This window comes from Lemur catta, chromosome 5 (genome assembly GCF_020740605.2).
Source record: "Lemur catta isolate mLemCat1 chromosome 5, mLemCat1.pri, whole genome shotgun sequence".
NCBI lineage: Eukaryota > Metazoa > Chordata > Mammalia > Primates > Lemuridae > Lemur > Lemur catta.
The window spans coordinates 34,623,330-34,637,967 of NC_059132.1; the positions used below are offsets into that span (position 1 = coordinate 34,623,330).

At 56.3% G+C, this 14,638-nt stretch overlaps 1 protein-coding gene across 6 annotated transcripts in view; it reads right to left on the reverse strand.

Moving 5' to 3' along the window:
* Positions 1 to 2,098: 2,098 nt before the first annotated feature.
* Positions 2,099 to 14,638, reverse strand: part of IFT122 (intraflagellar transport 122) — a 75,836-nt gene continuing 63,296 nt past the window's right edge. For 2 of the 6 annotated variants that reach the window (XM_045551499.1, XM_045551497.1), the window contains 9 exons: positions 14,041 to 14,181; positions 12,489 to 12,586; positions 8,746 to 8,846; positions 6,738 to 6,903; positions 5,748 to 5,859; positions 5,148 to 5,273; positions 3,504 to 3,583; positions 2,988 to 3,152; positions 2,099 to 2,550 (listed from right to left, as the gene is read on the reverse strand). In XM_045551499.1, the coding sequence (XP_045407455.1) occupies positions 2,461 to 2,550; positions 2,988 to 3,152; positions 3,504 to 3,583; positions 5,148 to 5,273; positions 5,748 to 5,859; positions 6,738 to 6,903; positions 8,746 to 8,846; positions 12,489 to 12,586; positions 14,041 to 14,181 (1,079 nt within the window). In that variant the 3' untranslated portion in view covers positions 2,099 to 2,460. Of the gene's footprint in view, positions 2,551 to 2,987; positions 3,423 to 3,503; positions 3,584 to 5,147; positions 5,274 to 5,747; positions 5,860 to 6,737; positions 6,904 to 8,745; positions 8,847 to 12,488; positions 12,587 to 14,040; positions 14,182 to 14,638 lie in introns of all 6 variants that reach the window. The other 4 variants (XM_045551496.1, XM_045551493.1, XM_045551498.1 and 1 more) reach the window with 3 other exon arrangements.

Sequence of the window (14,638 nt, forward strand, 5' to 3'; positions counted from 1 at the left end):
TGGGTGGAGGAGTGCCAGGGGTCCTGGGGCTGAGTGCCCCGCCCAGTGGTGGCCTCTGCTGAGGCCATCTGCCCAGCTCGCCTCTGCCATGGGCACACCGACCCCAGCCAGGGAGGGACACGGCAGCCACCTTGGGGAAGAGGCACCTGCCCACCTGTGCGGGGGCCACAAGGAGCTCCTGGCTTCACAGCCTTGCTTAGAGACGGGAAACCAAGACCCAAAGACACTCGCTGGCCGAGGCAGGACCAGCGTCAGGGCCACCTAAGGTTGCCAATCCTTTTCTTCCTCCTCCTTCCGAGGATGTAGGCACAATGTTGAACACTTGGAGGCAGGATCAGGATCGAGTCCCATCCTGAACCACCAGCAAACTGTGCAGCCCCCGGTGGTCGCTCGTCTCTCTGGGCCTATCTCCTCTCAGTTACATGGGCATCTCCATATCCCTGTGGTGCCTTCCTCGTCACGGGAGGGCTTGATGGGGTTGAGCCCCCTTCACAGACTCAGACTGAGGCTGGCACCTCAGTGTCCCACCAGGAGGGGGCCCTTTTGTGCAGCTGTGGAAACTGAGCCTCAGCGAGAGCACCAGACTTCAGCAAGAGGCAGACCGGGTGGGGACAGGAGAGGGGCAGAACACGGTGCTCACGCGCACTCGGGTTAGCATGCCGCCTTGGCTCAGTGCCTATTTGTGAATGAAAGAAAAGAGAACGTTGCCAAGCCTCAGTTTCATCATCTGCATGATGGGCAGCCTTGGAGGCTGCTGAGGACGAGACGTGGTGAAGCGCGAAGTGCGTAGTGTGGAGCCGGGAACTCAGGAAGTGCTCCACTCCAGTGGAGTGCTCCTCCCGAGCTCAGCCCGCCCTGGGCAGCCAAGGGTGCTGCAGGCTCTGGCGGGCCCCTTCCCTGCCTCTAGCCAGGGACCATCTGATCTGTCACTGTGATTGACTGTTGGGGAGCTGGAGCTGTTTTCTTCTCCTGCTCCCCTCTTTTTCCCAGCCATATGCAAATGATTTCAGTTCAAGTAACGCACTAATGGAAACCCTAACACATTAATAAATGTTTAGCGAGTGAGAGCATGCATGATCGAAGTAATTAGACACTCAGTGGAGGAGCTCTGTTGGCACAACTGTCTGGCTCCCTTTCTTCGTTTTCCTCCATCGTCTCCAAAGAGAGATGCCAAGGGAGGCGGGGCGGAGAGGCTGGGCTGGGTTGGGGCAGGGTTCCTGGGCTCTGGCACTTTCCACCGGTGACCTCTGCAGCTGTTGCCCTCTCTGGGTCTCAGCATCCTTGTCCCCCCATGGCACATCTGTCCCGCCCTGCCCCCCTCACAAATGAGCTGTAAGGTACCCACCCTGCATCGTGAGGGCTGGTTTTCAGTATGGCCACGGACAGCCCAGTTGCCTTTCTCCCGCGTGTGTCTAGGGCTCTCCGGCTCTGCAGAAAGCCTCCATCAGGGAGGGCGTGGGCCAAGGGAGCAGGGCCTCCCCTCGGGACCCCAGGAACCCCCGCCCCAGCCGCACTGGCAGTCATGGCTCTTCCTTCACAGGGCTGCTGTGAGACCCGAGACCACATGTGACTGTGGCTGGCGCACAAAAGGTCCCTGATAAACGTGTGCTTTGCTTCCCCAGCTTCCCACCGGCTGCCCCTCCCAGGCCCCCGAGCTGCTGGACTGGACACTGTTGGTGCCCAAGGGAACACACTTTGGTGGGCTGGAGTCTCACGTGCCAAGGAGCTGGAGGGAAGGGGGCAAGCCTCAGCTGGGTTGGGGACCCTCTGCGGGGCTGGGGGAGGTGGCGGGAGGAGGGAGGCTCCAGAGCCCAGGGCAACAGCCCTCCCCTCGACCAGGTTAGCACCCGGGAGCCTCGCCATCTTCTTTGGAGCCAGGTATCTTATTTTCTTAAGACGGATGCCCATTAAACCAAAATAAATAAACAAAAAAGTACCCACTCTCCTACCCCTTCCCAGATTGCCATTTCGATGAGATTAAATTTTAAGAGCACACAAATGTAATGTTCCTTTCGGATCAAATTAGAAACAGGTGCACTTTTGCATAAGGAAATTAAGTTGCAGACAATATGAAGATTTGCTAAAATGCAGACACTGATGAAAATAAGTAGCCCTTTTATTTGTCATTATTGAGGCAATCTGTTGGCAAAGTGTACGTGTTAACGGTCTGACAGATCTGTGGACTCCAGCAGGCTGCCACGAACAACTCGGAGCTGTTCTGCAACTAGCAGATTTTTTTTCTTAGAAAAGATACGTACATTCCCTTCCCCATCTCCTGGTGCTATTTACAAGGCATGAAATGCCATAAATAGGAATTCTGTAGTTACACAAGGCCCCTCCCTAAAATACAAACTTCATCTGGACAGAAGACACATTCTGACAGCTTAACTCTTTCTTCCCCTTCCACAGCTCAGGGGACAGCAAGGCGACCGGAGGGAGTGCTGGGCCCGCAGGCACCGGTCACGGGCCGGGGTCGTTGATGGGCCTGCGGCAGTAGGGGCAGCAGGTGTGCTGCAGCACCAGCAGCTCATAGTCCTCTGAGTGGAACATCTGAGGAGAGATGGCCACGAGCCCTGAGCCAGGCCGGACGATGCCACAAGGTGGGGAGGGCTTGGCAGTGAGGCGGGGCTTGAAACAAAGGGCCTGTCGTGCCTTTGAGGGTGGGGGAGGGGAGGGGAGGAGAGGGGGTGCTGAGGCCCATTTTTTCCTGACAGAGGGTCAAAGGCACACCACACTTGCCCAGCCCTCCTGGATTTGGGGCAGGTGCGGACAGCACAGGGCCAAGTGGAGTCCACTCCAGATAGCACGTGGCATGCAGAGAGGGCAAGGACAACCCAACCTTTTCCCCCAACTCCGAGCCGAGGCCGTGGCCCTGCAGAGCTCACTTGTGCTGCTCCTCCCAGATGCTTAGCCTCCGCAGAGGGACATTTGGGAAATGGAAAAGCGCAGAGAGAAACACACGTGCGCTGCTGCAGCGGGCACTGTACCTGGAAGCAGGAGGGGCACATGGTGATGGAGATGTCGGGCAGCAGCGAGCGGAAGTACTGCCACTGCAGGGGCGGCGGCCAGCGCTTGATGAGGACGTCCCGGCGGCTCATGGAGCGCAGCACCGACCGGCTCACCACCACGGGCACGAACTCCGAGCCACCCTGCTGCGGGGCCGGAAGGGAGGGAAGCAGGGCACCGGTGCCCTCACTCAGCCACGGTGACATGTTTATGTGGATCACGATCCCGGGATCTTTGGGGCTGCCCTGGGAGGACTCCCTCACAGTGACAAGCTCCTCCTCGTGCCAGAGCGGAAGCTGCCTCACCATCAGCACCCTTGGCCTCAGGGCAGCCCTGGCTCCCAACTCCCCCGTCAGGCTGCCACATCTGGAAGTTTGGGCCAATCCTCCTTGGCCACAACCTCTAGTAGAGGGTCCCTGTGTGCACAGGAGAAAGGACCTGAGACCGTCCTCCCACAGGCCCCGCCCGGCAGCCGTCACTCAGAGAGGTGCCCTCACCTCAAAGCTCAGCTTTGCCTTGAACGGGTCATCGTCTCCCATGGAGTCCATGGTCTCATCCAGCCGCAGAGTCTGCGAATCTATAGGGGTCTGGTCAAGGATGGAAACTGAGGCTGAGCAGGAAACAGGCCGCACCCTCCACCCAACATGTTAAGACTCACGGGAGATCAGCCAGGCTTTGTGTCTCCCCACAGCTGTGGGGACAGTGGCAAGGCCTGTGGAATGGGTTTCTAGGTAGAGAAACGGAGGGGACACAGGCCAAGGAGGAGCTGGCCCCAGTGCACAGGCTAGGGAGGGGACAGAAGGGAATCTGTTGGGCCCCTGCTGCCCTCAGCCACCTCCCCACACCGGCCACACCGCGGCTCCTGTGGGCTGGCCGGCCAGAAGCACCATGCAGGCAGAGGCCTGCGAGCCACTGCGAGTGGGAGCAGAAATGATGGGCCCGGCTGCAAAGCGTGGCCAGCAAGCCCGACATTCCTGCAAACACTTGGCGATCCCCACGTGGTCTGCAGGCACTCACGATGGCTCACAGGGCATACTTCGCAGAGCAGAAGGGGCTGGGAGCTCCAGCAGACCCCTAAGCCAGGTCGGACTTGTGTGGAGGCCCCTGGAAGCCACCCTCTGTGGAAGACCTGATGTGACAAAGGCAGGCCCAGGAAGGGACACACCAGTCCCCACCCGGCCTGAGCATCTCACGGTGCTGCAGTCAGCCCATGTGGCAGGCGCGAGTTTTGTGCTTCTGCAAACACGGCTCCCTGTGTTCCCCTCTCACCTCTGTGCCTCACAGTGTGGACAGTGGCATCACCTGGGAGCCTGCTAGAGAGGCAGGCCCTCAGCCCCAGCAGGCCGGCGACTCAGCCGCTGGTGCTAACGAGGTCCCAGGAGATGCACTGCCTGTGAGATGCCCCCTCCCACGTTCAGCCACAAGCTACGGTGTGAGCGCAGGACCCAGCCTGGACAACTACCACAGTCCCTACCACAGGCCAGAGGGACAACTGAGGTGTGCCCTGGGGCTTTTGCTGACACAGCTGGGAGAAGCGTCCGCTGTTTCCAGGGGTTGCAAGGCTGATGGGACGCAGGGTCAGCATTGCTGGTGGCCATCTCTGTCACCGTGTTGAGGGGGTGAGCGGGGTGGTGGTGCCCAAGAAGGAAGCCACACTGAGGACGGCAGAGCCAAGAGAACCAGAGACGGCCCCAGATGCACGGAGCGAGCACCTGGATCCGCCAGGCTGGGGCTACTGCTAGGCCTCCTCACACACCTTGGCTTGTCCAGCCTGAGTCATGGTTTCTGTCACTTGCATGTAAAAGTCACCTGAGCAGGTGGTGAGAGCCACCAATACGGACATCATATACTGTGTTAGCCACTTATCAGCTGTGTGTGGCCAGGAGCCAGGGCGGGTGGCAGACTCTCACAGGAATGAGGGACAGGGTAAGACCAAGGTGACATTCACTACTTCTGGCTCTGCAGACCCTAGCCAGCTCTCTGCCCATCTCTGGCCCCCGCCCCTGCCACCGTGTGGGCTTCTCCAGTCTCTCTAGGCCCCAGGGCCAGGCTCAGCAGCGGCTACCACCCCCTGGGCTTGGCCCTCCTGCCTGCCGCATTGCCCCCAGGCCCACTGCACAGTGGCCAAGGGCACAGGATACTGTTGCTTGTGAGTTCTTGCCATTTGTTCTCCCGTTTGGGTCTTGGCGCCTCCAGGTCAATGAGGGAGACGGCTTCTTCATCAGTGATCCCCTCCTCCAGGTGGAACTCGACCAGGGGCAGCACCTCTGGGGGCACAGGGCACAGAGAGGGTGCTGAGGGGACTGATGGCCAGGGAGGTGGGCTGACCACAGAGCTCCTTCTCCATCCCAGGCAGGAGTCCCCCTCTCTGCGTGTGTGGTCTCTGCTCAGCTACTGGCGAGGGGCTTCTGACCCTTTGTCAACTTGAGAGCCCATCTCAGCCTCCCAGCTGAATGCATGACCACGGGCCTCTATTCCTGGGGCATTTCGTGACGCAAAGCCCTGCACCAGGTTCCAAGAAGTGAGTGCTTCAGGTTTGGGCAGCACTGGGTCCTATCTCTGGGGACACTAACAGTGACTCAGTGTGTCAGGCAGGGTGAGTGTCATACTGCCCCAATTTACAAACAAGGACATTTGGAGGGCTTTGGGCCTTGCCCAATGTCTTGTGGCCAGTAAGCAGTGGAGCGAGCCCAGCCACCCCTGGCTGCCTTAGCCACACGTGCAGGGACGCAGGGACTCACCATAGGAAGAGGCGGAGAAGACAAAGGGCTGGCGGCAGTTGATGCACACGTTGCCCAGGTTGTTAAACAATGGGTTGTTGGTGGAGCAGCGGTAGCACAAGGGCACCAGCTCCTATAAAAACAAGCACCACAGACTGCCCGAGGGACCAAACCAGCAGTGGGCACATGTCTGCCTCTCCCTCCTCCCCCTGAAAAGAGAAAAGGCCACCTGGGTGGGCAGGGAGGAGGCACTGGGCCTGGGCCCGGGGGGGCTCTGTGCTGTGGTGAAGCAGGAGAAAGGCCTAAAGAAATACCCCAAGTCACCTGGGGCCCACTTCACAGGCAGGGCTCTATTCTCCTGGCAGGAACAATAACCACCGCCACCAATTACCAGCCACTTACCATACTCCAGGCACTGTGATAAAAGAGGGAAATTGAGGCTCAGAAAGATTGAGCACAGCTAGGAAATGGTGGGGCTGGGATTTGAACGCAAGTCTATCTGATGCCGAGTCCCTGCTCTGAGCTTCGAGGGGGGACTGTGGGAAAGAGCAGCTGTGGGGTTGAACGACAGCAGGCTGGGGCACAGCACCCACTGCAGAGACCGTGGGGAGGATTTGCTGGAGAGCCATAACCTGGTTCCGGAAAGGGGGTGGGGAGGGCAGGGGCTCCTAGGTGAGGGTCAGCGCCGCAGCCAGGCCAGAGGTGCAGGCAGAGGCATCTGGGCACGGAGGTGTGGAGGGAGCCTAGGGGAGGGCTAGGAAGCAAGGGAGGCCAGGCTCGGGGGCTGGGGCTGTGAGCTGGAGCACAGCAGGCTGCGTGGAGAACAGAGGAGAGGAGAGGGAGGAGCAGGAGTTGGCAAGCCAAGGCTTGGGCAAGGGTCGGGGGTGCAGAGCCTTCAGAGAGTGTAGCCATCTTTCAAACAGAACCCAGGCCAGGCAAGGAGTCATCAGAAAACATCCCAAGAAGAGAGGAGGAGGAGGAGCCTCCTGCCCAAAGGGGACATGTCCTCACCTCGTTGTCGTGGAAGGGCTTGGCGCGGATGGTCAGGCTGCCCAGCTCGATGGACTTCTGCAATCTGGCAGGGATCCGCAGGCCCTGCAGCTTGTCGTAGGCGTGCCGCGCCAGCTTGTAGGCACCCAAGGCCTTGCTCTGCTTGGCCAGGGTGAAGAGTGTGTTCCTGCCATCGACAGGGTTAAGGACAGCAAAGGCCAGCCCAGTCCCAAGAGCCAGCACTGCCTATCCCTGGAGGGGGCCTTGTGGTGGTGCCAGAAGGGCACAGGAAGGAACCTGAGGAATGCTCTGCTCATTTGTGAGATATAAATGTAGTTCTCAGCTAGCAAGGCCCAGGGATTTTTCCAGAGATAAAGACAGTGCAGTTTCCATTAATATTTTAACTTTGCTTAGGTTCTCTGGGCCTACTGATGGCTTGTTTTGGACCAGGCCAAAATGGCTCTTCCTGCCCTGCTGAGCCTGCCAGCCAGGCGCTAGGACACCTGGCACCAAGTGCCCTCTGCTCCAGCCTTGCTGGGTGGGGCCTGGTCCCACACTGCCTGGGGAGCCACCCTCAGGCCCGGCTCACAGAGGCCACTGGACGCACAGCATCAGTCTCCCTGCACTTCACCAAGGGCCTGCTGGATGCTTTCTGGGCAGCAGCCTCACCTGTTCTCTAGGGCCCCCCCTCTGAGCTCCTTGGCCTGAGGCTCTGATCTCAGGTCACCTCAGATGCTGCCCTCCCCTGCCTGGCTGACCCTCCTGCAGTCCCTGCCCAGGGCTCCTGCACCGCGGTCCCCCAACTGCTCAGGGACTGTGTCAGGAGATCTTTCCAGGTCCCCAGTGCGTGGCACAGGGTGAGGCTCGGGGCAGGGATTTGATCAAACTCTGTTGACTTGAACAGGACTTGCTGGAAAGGCTGGGTGCAGGTGCTGAGGCCCCACACGCACAGCCCAGGCCGCCTGTCTGGGGCCCAGTGGACCGGCCAGTCGCAGGGGTCGGAGCCAGTGAAGGCACCTCTTGACTTTGGGGAGTTTGCCCTGAAATGGAAACGATGGGCCTGGGACCCCTAGGAGGCCAGCTGTCACCAACAGCACTGCCGGGCCCTCTCCTGGAAGGGGGTTTCCTTACAGAAAGAAGGTGGGGCTGGGGCTGGGAAGGGGCTGAGAGAACAGGGAGATTTAGAAGAGGACAGGGATAATTATGTCACCTATGACTTTCAAGACCTTCAAGATTTGGGTCATTTCCTGTAGTTTTGGGCCATATAGGCCCTTCAGCCCCTTCTCTGCTTCTTGCCCCTCAGTGGTCCTCACTGGCCAGAAGAGGAAAAACGACCCCCAGGCCAGTGTCCTGCCGCCTCTCCAGCCCTCCCAGACACGTGCTCGCTTCGCCTCTACCTCCGTGCCTTTCCACACGCTGGTCCTCCCCGGGGACGTCTGCTCTGCCATCTTCCCTGGTTGCCTCAGCCTGCAAGATGGATGTCTCCTCCTCCAGGCAGCTTCCCTGACCAGGGCCCCAGCCTCAGCCTCGTTCCACCCTCAAACACACCACACGTCCACTGAACCAGGCCCTGACCTGTGGCCTCCCCAACAAGATGGCAGCTTTGTGGCCTGGACCTGGTCCAGCGGGGCACAGCAGGTACTCTGCACACGTGGGCTGAACAAATGCTTCCCACTCCCCAACCTGAGGAAGGCCCAAGATCCCAAGCCTGAAGGCCTGGTGCTTCCTCCATTTTGGTCAAACTCTCATCTGTGGATTCTGGAGGGGCTTGGGACAGTGTGCTGGCCAGAGAAGCATTGCTGGGCTCAGCCCAGAGAGGCCTGAAAAACTAATCTTCTCTTGGCAGTGGCCTCTCAGCCTCGCTGGCTGAGCCACCTCTGCAGCAAAACAGCAGCGGGAGGACAAGCGTGCTCTCTTCCTGAGGGCTGCTGGAGAAAGGAAGGTCTGCCAGGAAAGTGCTCTGGAAAGAACTTCTCGGGGCCATTAGACAAGAGGGGTAGGACAGAGGGCGGGGTGAGAGAAAGGATACACTTTAGAGATGCCCACGGGGGTGTCCTTGGTCAGGCTGTGCAGCAGGAACCTGGAGATGTTGAAAAGGGTTTCAGGACGATGGAAACTGAACGGCTCCTCCTGCAGCGAGAGAACAGCAAACGGGCTGAATTCTCCAACTGAGCTGCTGCTGGCCCAGGCCAAAGGGTAGATACCAGTAACTCGGAGTTTACTCCAACAAAAGAGTAGCTTTGTTTACTGAGCCACTACTGCGTGCTGGGTGCCATACAGCCACTGTCTCATGTGGTCTTGTGGCATGCATTTTTTTTTTTGAGACAGGGTCTCACTCTGTCACCCAGGCTAGAGTGCAGTGGCATCATCAGAGCTCACTGCTACCTCTAACTCCTGGGCTCAAGTGATCCTTCTACCTCAGCCTCCCAAGGACCTGGGACTACAGGTGCATGCCACCACGCCCAGCTTGCGGTATGCATTTTTATCCTCGCGGTATTGATGAGGAGATTGACACCCAGAGATGATTTGTCCAAGTTACTGGCTGGAACAGAGCAGAGCTGGGATTCAAACCCAGATCTGATTCCAAAGCCCAAGAATCTCTTTCTCCCAAGCTGCACTGCCTCTGGGGTTGGTAGTGATCCTATGTCCCTGAGGTCAAGGTGCCTCTAATTAGCTCTAAAAGAGAAGAGATACTTTGCAATTTAGGACACGACCACTGATAAAAGCCTGTCTTTAAATGGAGGCATTTGACCCCTTCCACAATGAACATGAAATCACATGCCTGTTCTTTGCTGTCCAACAGCAGCCTGACCAATGCACCACCATACACGCGCACATGTGGGGTTCCTCAACTGGTGATCCCTGTTTCCCTGGCACTGGCCCTCATAGGAGGCACTCAGCACACATTAGTGGAATGAATTGGTCTTCTGCACCTAGAGGCTGCCAGAAGCTCCGCACAGCAGACCATAGGGAATTTTCTATTAGGAGGGGACCATAAAAGGTTAAGAATACCATTTTGGGCCGGGCATGGTGGCTCACGCCTATAATCCTAGCACTCTGGGAGGCCAAGGCAGGAGGATCGTTTGAGCTCAGGAGTTTGAGATCAGCCTGAGCAAGAGCAAGACCCCATCTCTACTAAAAATAGAAAAACTAGCAGGACATCATGGTGCATGCCTGTAGTCCCAGCTACTCGGGAGGCTGAGGCAAAAGGATCACTTGAGCCCAGGAGTTTGAGGTTGCTGTGAGCTAGGCTGACACCACGGCACTCTAGCCTGGGCAACAGAGTGAGACTCTGTCTCAAAAAAAAAAAAAAAAAAGAATACCCTGTTTTGAAGGAGTCCGGCAGACTGTGCCAACTGAGACTGCTGATTTGTAACAAAGCTTTAGATGACAAGGGTTAAAATAGGCCAGCCACCCCTCCCCTTGTGAGCCTCAAATGGTACTAAATGGACATCCCCTGAAGGGTCCTCCTAGGAGGCACTATCATCACTGAGCCACAAGGCCTTAGCTCCTAATTGGTCTAAATTCTGAGGACTCACTTTGCTCCATACTCCCTTGGTTCAGAGATGAGCACTTTCTCTTTAGTTCCTAAATTTCTATAGCCTCTGTTAGCTCCAAGCACCCAAGAAAACCTGAGACCACATCCTTTTCAGGGTGAGAACCAGGATGAAGCCTGCCTCTGGTTCTACTGCACTAGATGTGGAGGCTGAGAAATGTCCCGGGAGAACAGGAGGAGGGGCGTCCTCGGGCTCAGCGCCTCTCCTCTGGGAGAGACACCATCACCCCAGGCAGGATCCAGCGCTCTCCTCTCCAGCCTTCCAGGCTGCTCTGCCAGGCCCTGATGCTGAACCCCACACTGCCACTCACCTCCAGGCCTTTGCACAGCCTGTGACCTCTGCTAGGAATGCCCTTCCTCCTCCTCTCCCTCTTCACTTGCATGTTCTTCCTGGTCTCCCTCCTCTTGGCTCAGGGGCCATCTCCTCCAGGAAGTCTCACAGGCCTCTAGGCCTTCCCCTTGAAGGACTGCCCTGTTTGCTAGACTGTGAGTTCCTCTGGGTGGGGACAATGTAATGTCCACCACTGCGTCCCCAGGCCTCATCACACAGCAGGCATTTGTTGAATGAAAGAATGGGCCAATGAAGAAGACTCAGCTGGTATAAAGTCCCTCAGCTCCAAGCCCCACACAGGTCCAGGAGCAGAGCTCAGCTGTCAGAGAGAGGAGCCCAGCCCTGTGCCTCCCTGTGTGGAGAAGATGAGGATGAGGACCAGCGAGAGAGCTCAGAGAGACGGCACTGAGCACTGGGTTCCAGGGTGGCTTAGGCAAACTGAGGCTGAGCTGGGCCCTGACTTCCAAGCCTGAGTTGAGTCTGGACTCCTTTTGTGGTGACTTCTCTCCAAGTGAGCACCTGATTAGAGACAAGGGACTCTGAGAGGGTCTCATCTCAGGGAAAGCAAATACTAAAAGGGAAGATGAGGTCCCTTGAGACCACTGACCCTGCTGTGGGAAGAGAAGGAACATAGGGCTAACCGCTGGCCTAGCAGAGCCCGTCAGAGGAATCTTTTTTGCAAGACTTTCCCAAAAGGCAGCAAGTGTGCCAAGAGGTCAGCACAGATTAGAGGGAAGAAAATGCCCAGGGTGGAAGGAAGGGCCTTTGAGAGGTCAAAAAACAGCGAGATGCTCCGCCTTCAGGGTGCAGCCGCGGGAATGTGGTGTAAGGCCTCCACCTGGGGCAGTAATAAGAATAGCTGACACTGACCCAGGGCCACTCTGTGCCGGGCACTCTTCCAGGCGCTTTTCCAATATTAACTCATTTAATCCTCACCGCAATCCCAGCAAATAGGTACTGTTATTATCCCCATTTTATAGAGAAGGAAACAGAAGCACAGAGAAGGTAAATGACTTCCCAAGGTCACACGATGCAGCTGGGGTGTGAGGTCTCCTGCGTTCACCTTTTAAACAACAGACCAGCCCACTTTCTCTAAATGAGAGGGGAGATGGAGGGAACAGCTAAGAGCACAGGCTCTCCAGCCAGCCTGTTGGGATTCTAGTACTGGCTCTGCTACTTACTAGCTGTGGGGCCTCCCTGTCAAGCACCTCAGTCTCCTCATCTGTAAAATGGAGATGACCACACTCACAGTACGGTTGAAAGGATGAAATGAGTTGATACAATAAAGCCCCTGGCACATTGCCTAATACGTAGTCAGTGATCAATACAGGCTGGCTATTGACACCTGCCCAGCTTATCAGCCAGCACAAGATAAGCTCACACTGCAGGAGCTTAATCATTTGTTCAGTGACTGTGGAGACAAACAGGATGAAGAGGCTGTTGACAACCTGTCAACTGTTCCCCATTGCCACCAGAAAGATTTAAAAAGGCTTCATCAAAGGAATCAGGGAGTGACTAAAAAGAACTATTTGGGTCTCTGGAGATCAAGCCAATCCTCTTGTTTTATACAGAAAGAAACTAAAGGCCAGAAAGAAAACAAACTGCTCAGGAGCACACAGTATAACTGGGCCTTCGCCCTCCTAGAGGAGAGGCCCCCATGGAACTCCCACCCCCCTTGTCTGGCTAATCCAGAGTTTGCCCAAGTCATCAACGCCTGAACAAAGCAACTGGAAATACCCACTCCAGCTCTGGATTGTAATTCAGAAGCCCACAGCTAGCTGCATGTCAGACAAGTAGATGATTAAGGAACACCAAACTTCTTCTCCCCAAAGGAGACTAGGATTCCTCAGCAGTCCACCACCCAGTGGGTTACCTGCCCCCTTACCGTGTACTGTCGAATGGCATGGTAGCCGTGGTACAGCTCGGCCAAGTGCTGGAAGTGGTGGAACTTGCCGAGCATCGCATCCTTCTGAGCAGGATCTGCTGTGTGCAGGGGGGAGTGGAGCGAGAGGGGTGAAGACATGTCAAACGGTATCTGTGGCTGCTGACTGGCCACAGGGGCAAGGGTCAGGTGACGGCAACTGTTGCCAGCACCGCTTCTTCTGCAACACAGGGCCTATGCCAGGGAGAGGAGCAAAAAGATGCAGTGACGGGGAAGGTATTCACTAGGAGCAGGGGCCATCCCAGGATGGTGAAGTCTCAGCTGGGCAGAGTACATGGCCAGGAAGAGTCTGAGAACATTTCTTTCAGGCTCTTCCAGATCTCACGCAACACTGTCCCAGGCCATTCCACTGGGGAAGCACCAGCTGTGAGAAGACACCCAGATATGCCAGAAGAGCCTGGCAGGACTCGGGTGAGCAGACACCCACTTTATTCACACTCACCTCGTGCCTCTTCCCTCTGTGCTGCTCCTTATCAGAGAAAAAAACCACTGGCCAGGACAGAAAAACGCCACCTTACACCTGGGCTTGACGGTTTTCAAACTAGAAGCAAGGCCCCATGAGGCATGCTCCCAGCAATGTTATGAAGGAAGCAGGACAGAGGCACCACATGGCACAGATGGGCATGCGGAACCCAGAAGGACTGTGACTTGCTACAAGTAACCTTGTGGCCTCCGTTCCAGTGTTTTCCCCACTCCTGCATGGGCCTGGTCCAGTGCAGAACATCCCCCTGTCCCTCCTGCTTCCAGAACTCCGTCAGTGCATGACGTGAAGTCTTGTGAAAGAAAGCAACATTGGGCCAGCCGTGGTGGCTCACGCCTGTGATCCTAGCACTCTGGGAGGCTGAGGCGGGAGGATCGCTTGAGCTCAGGAGTTCGAGACCAGCCTGAGCAAGAGCAGGACCACATCTCTACTAAAAATAGAAAAATTAGCCAGGTGTGGTGGCACACACCTGTAATCCCAGCTACTTGGGAGGCTGAGGCAGGAGGATCGCTTGAACCCAGGAGTTTGAGGTTGCTGTGAGCTAGGCTGACCCCACAGTACTCTAGCCCAAATGACAGAGTGAGACTCTGTCTCAAAAAGAAAAAAAAGCAACACTGAAACCGTTTTTCTGCCTGGGATGGGCGGGAATTGGAGTGTGTTATTGTAAAGCCATCTCTTGCTCATATTTTCATTTAATTAAATTTTTTTTAAACCAGCGCTCATCCAGGCCCAGCTGTGGGCTCCCAGGTAGCAAGAAGAGATATATTCTGAATTAGCAACACAGGCTGGACCTCCCAGTCGTAACCCCAGGATGGCCCTCATACCATTCTTATACTTATGGGCAAACTGGAAAAAGATGACACACCAGATTATGCCACTGCAAGACAGGCTTATGGACAATACACCCAATAAACAAGCCGAGGGCTTTAATTAAAATGTCCCAGCTCTTTTGATGTTTATCTTGGTGCCAGAGCAGAGCTGGGGACAACAGTGGCCTGGCTGATGTTTACTTACCTTGAGCTATATCAAGGCACTGCATGGACAGCATCCAGTAGTAATAGGCGGCGTCATTGAACCTGCTCTCCACCACAGCATTGTGTGAGAGCTGCTCCAGCACCCTGACTGCTTCTCCCTGCCGCCCGGCCTTGTGGAATGCTGGAGTGGGGGGTACAAAAGCACATGCAATTCAGGGAGAGAGACAGGAGACAGGATAGAATTCTGCAAGGCTTGTAGGAGACTGCTTTGGAAGTAGGACATTCATCTGCAGCACTTCGTTGCTGGGATGCCGCCTCTCAGGCCAAAGGCTATAAATAACCAAGGCTACGTCCTGAGAAAAACACAGTGAGATACACCGCTTTTTGGCTGGGAAAAGACAACCAACTTTGGGAAGGCATGGCAGAAAGAAAAACCCGAGTGGCCAAAGTCCAGGGCAAAGTCTAAGGATGACACTTGCTCATCTTCAGTGAGGTTTTGCCCCCTGCTCTATTCCACGGCAAAGCTTTGTGACTCCTGAGGTGACACTAACAGGACTTGACACTTCATCAGGCTTGGAGGTTTGCAAAGTGCTTTTGTTGCTAATTACCTCACTGGATCCTCACAACAGACTTATGAG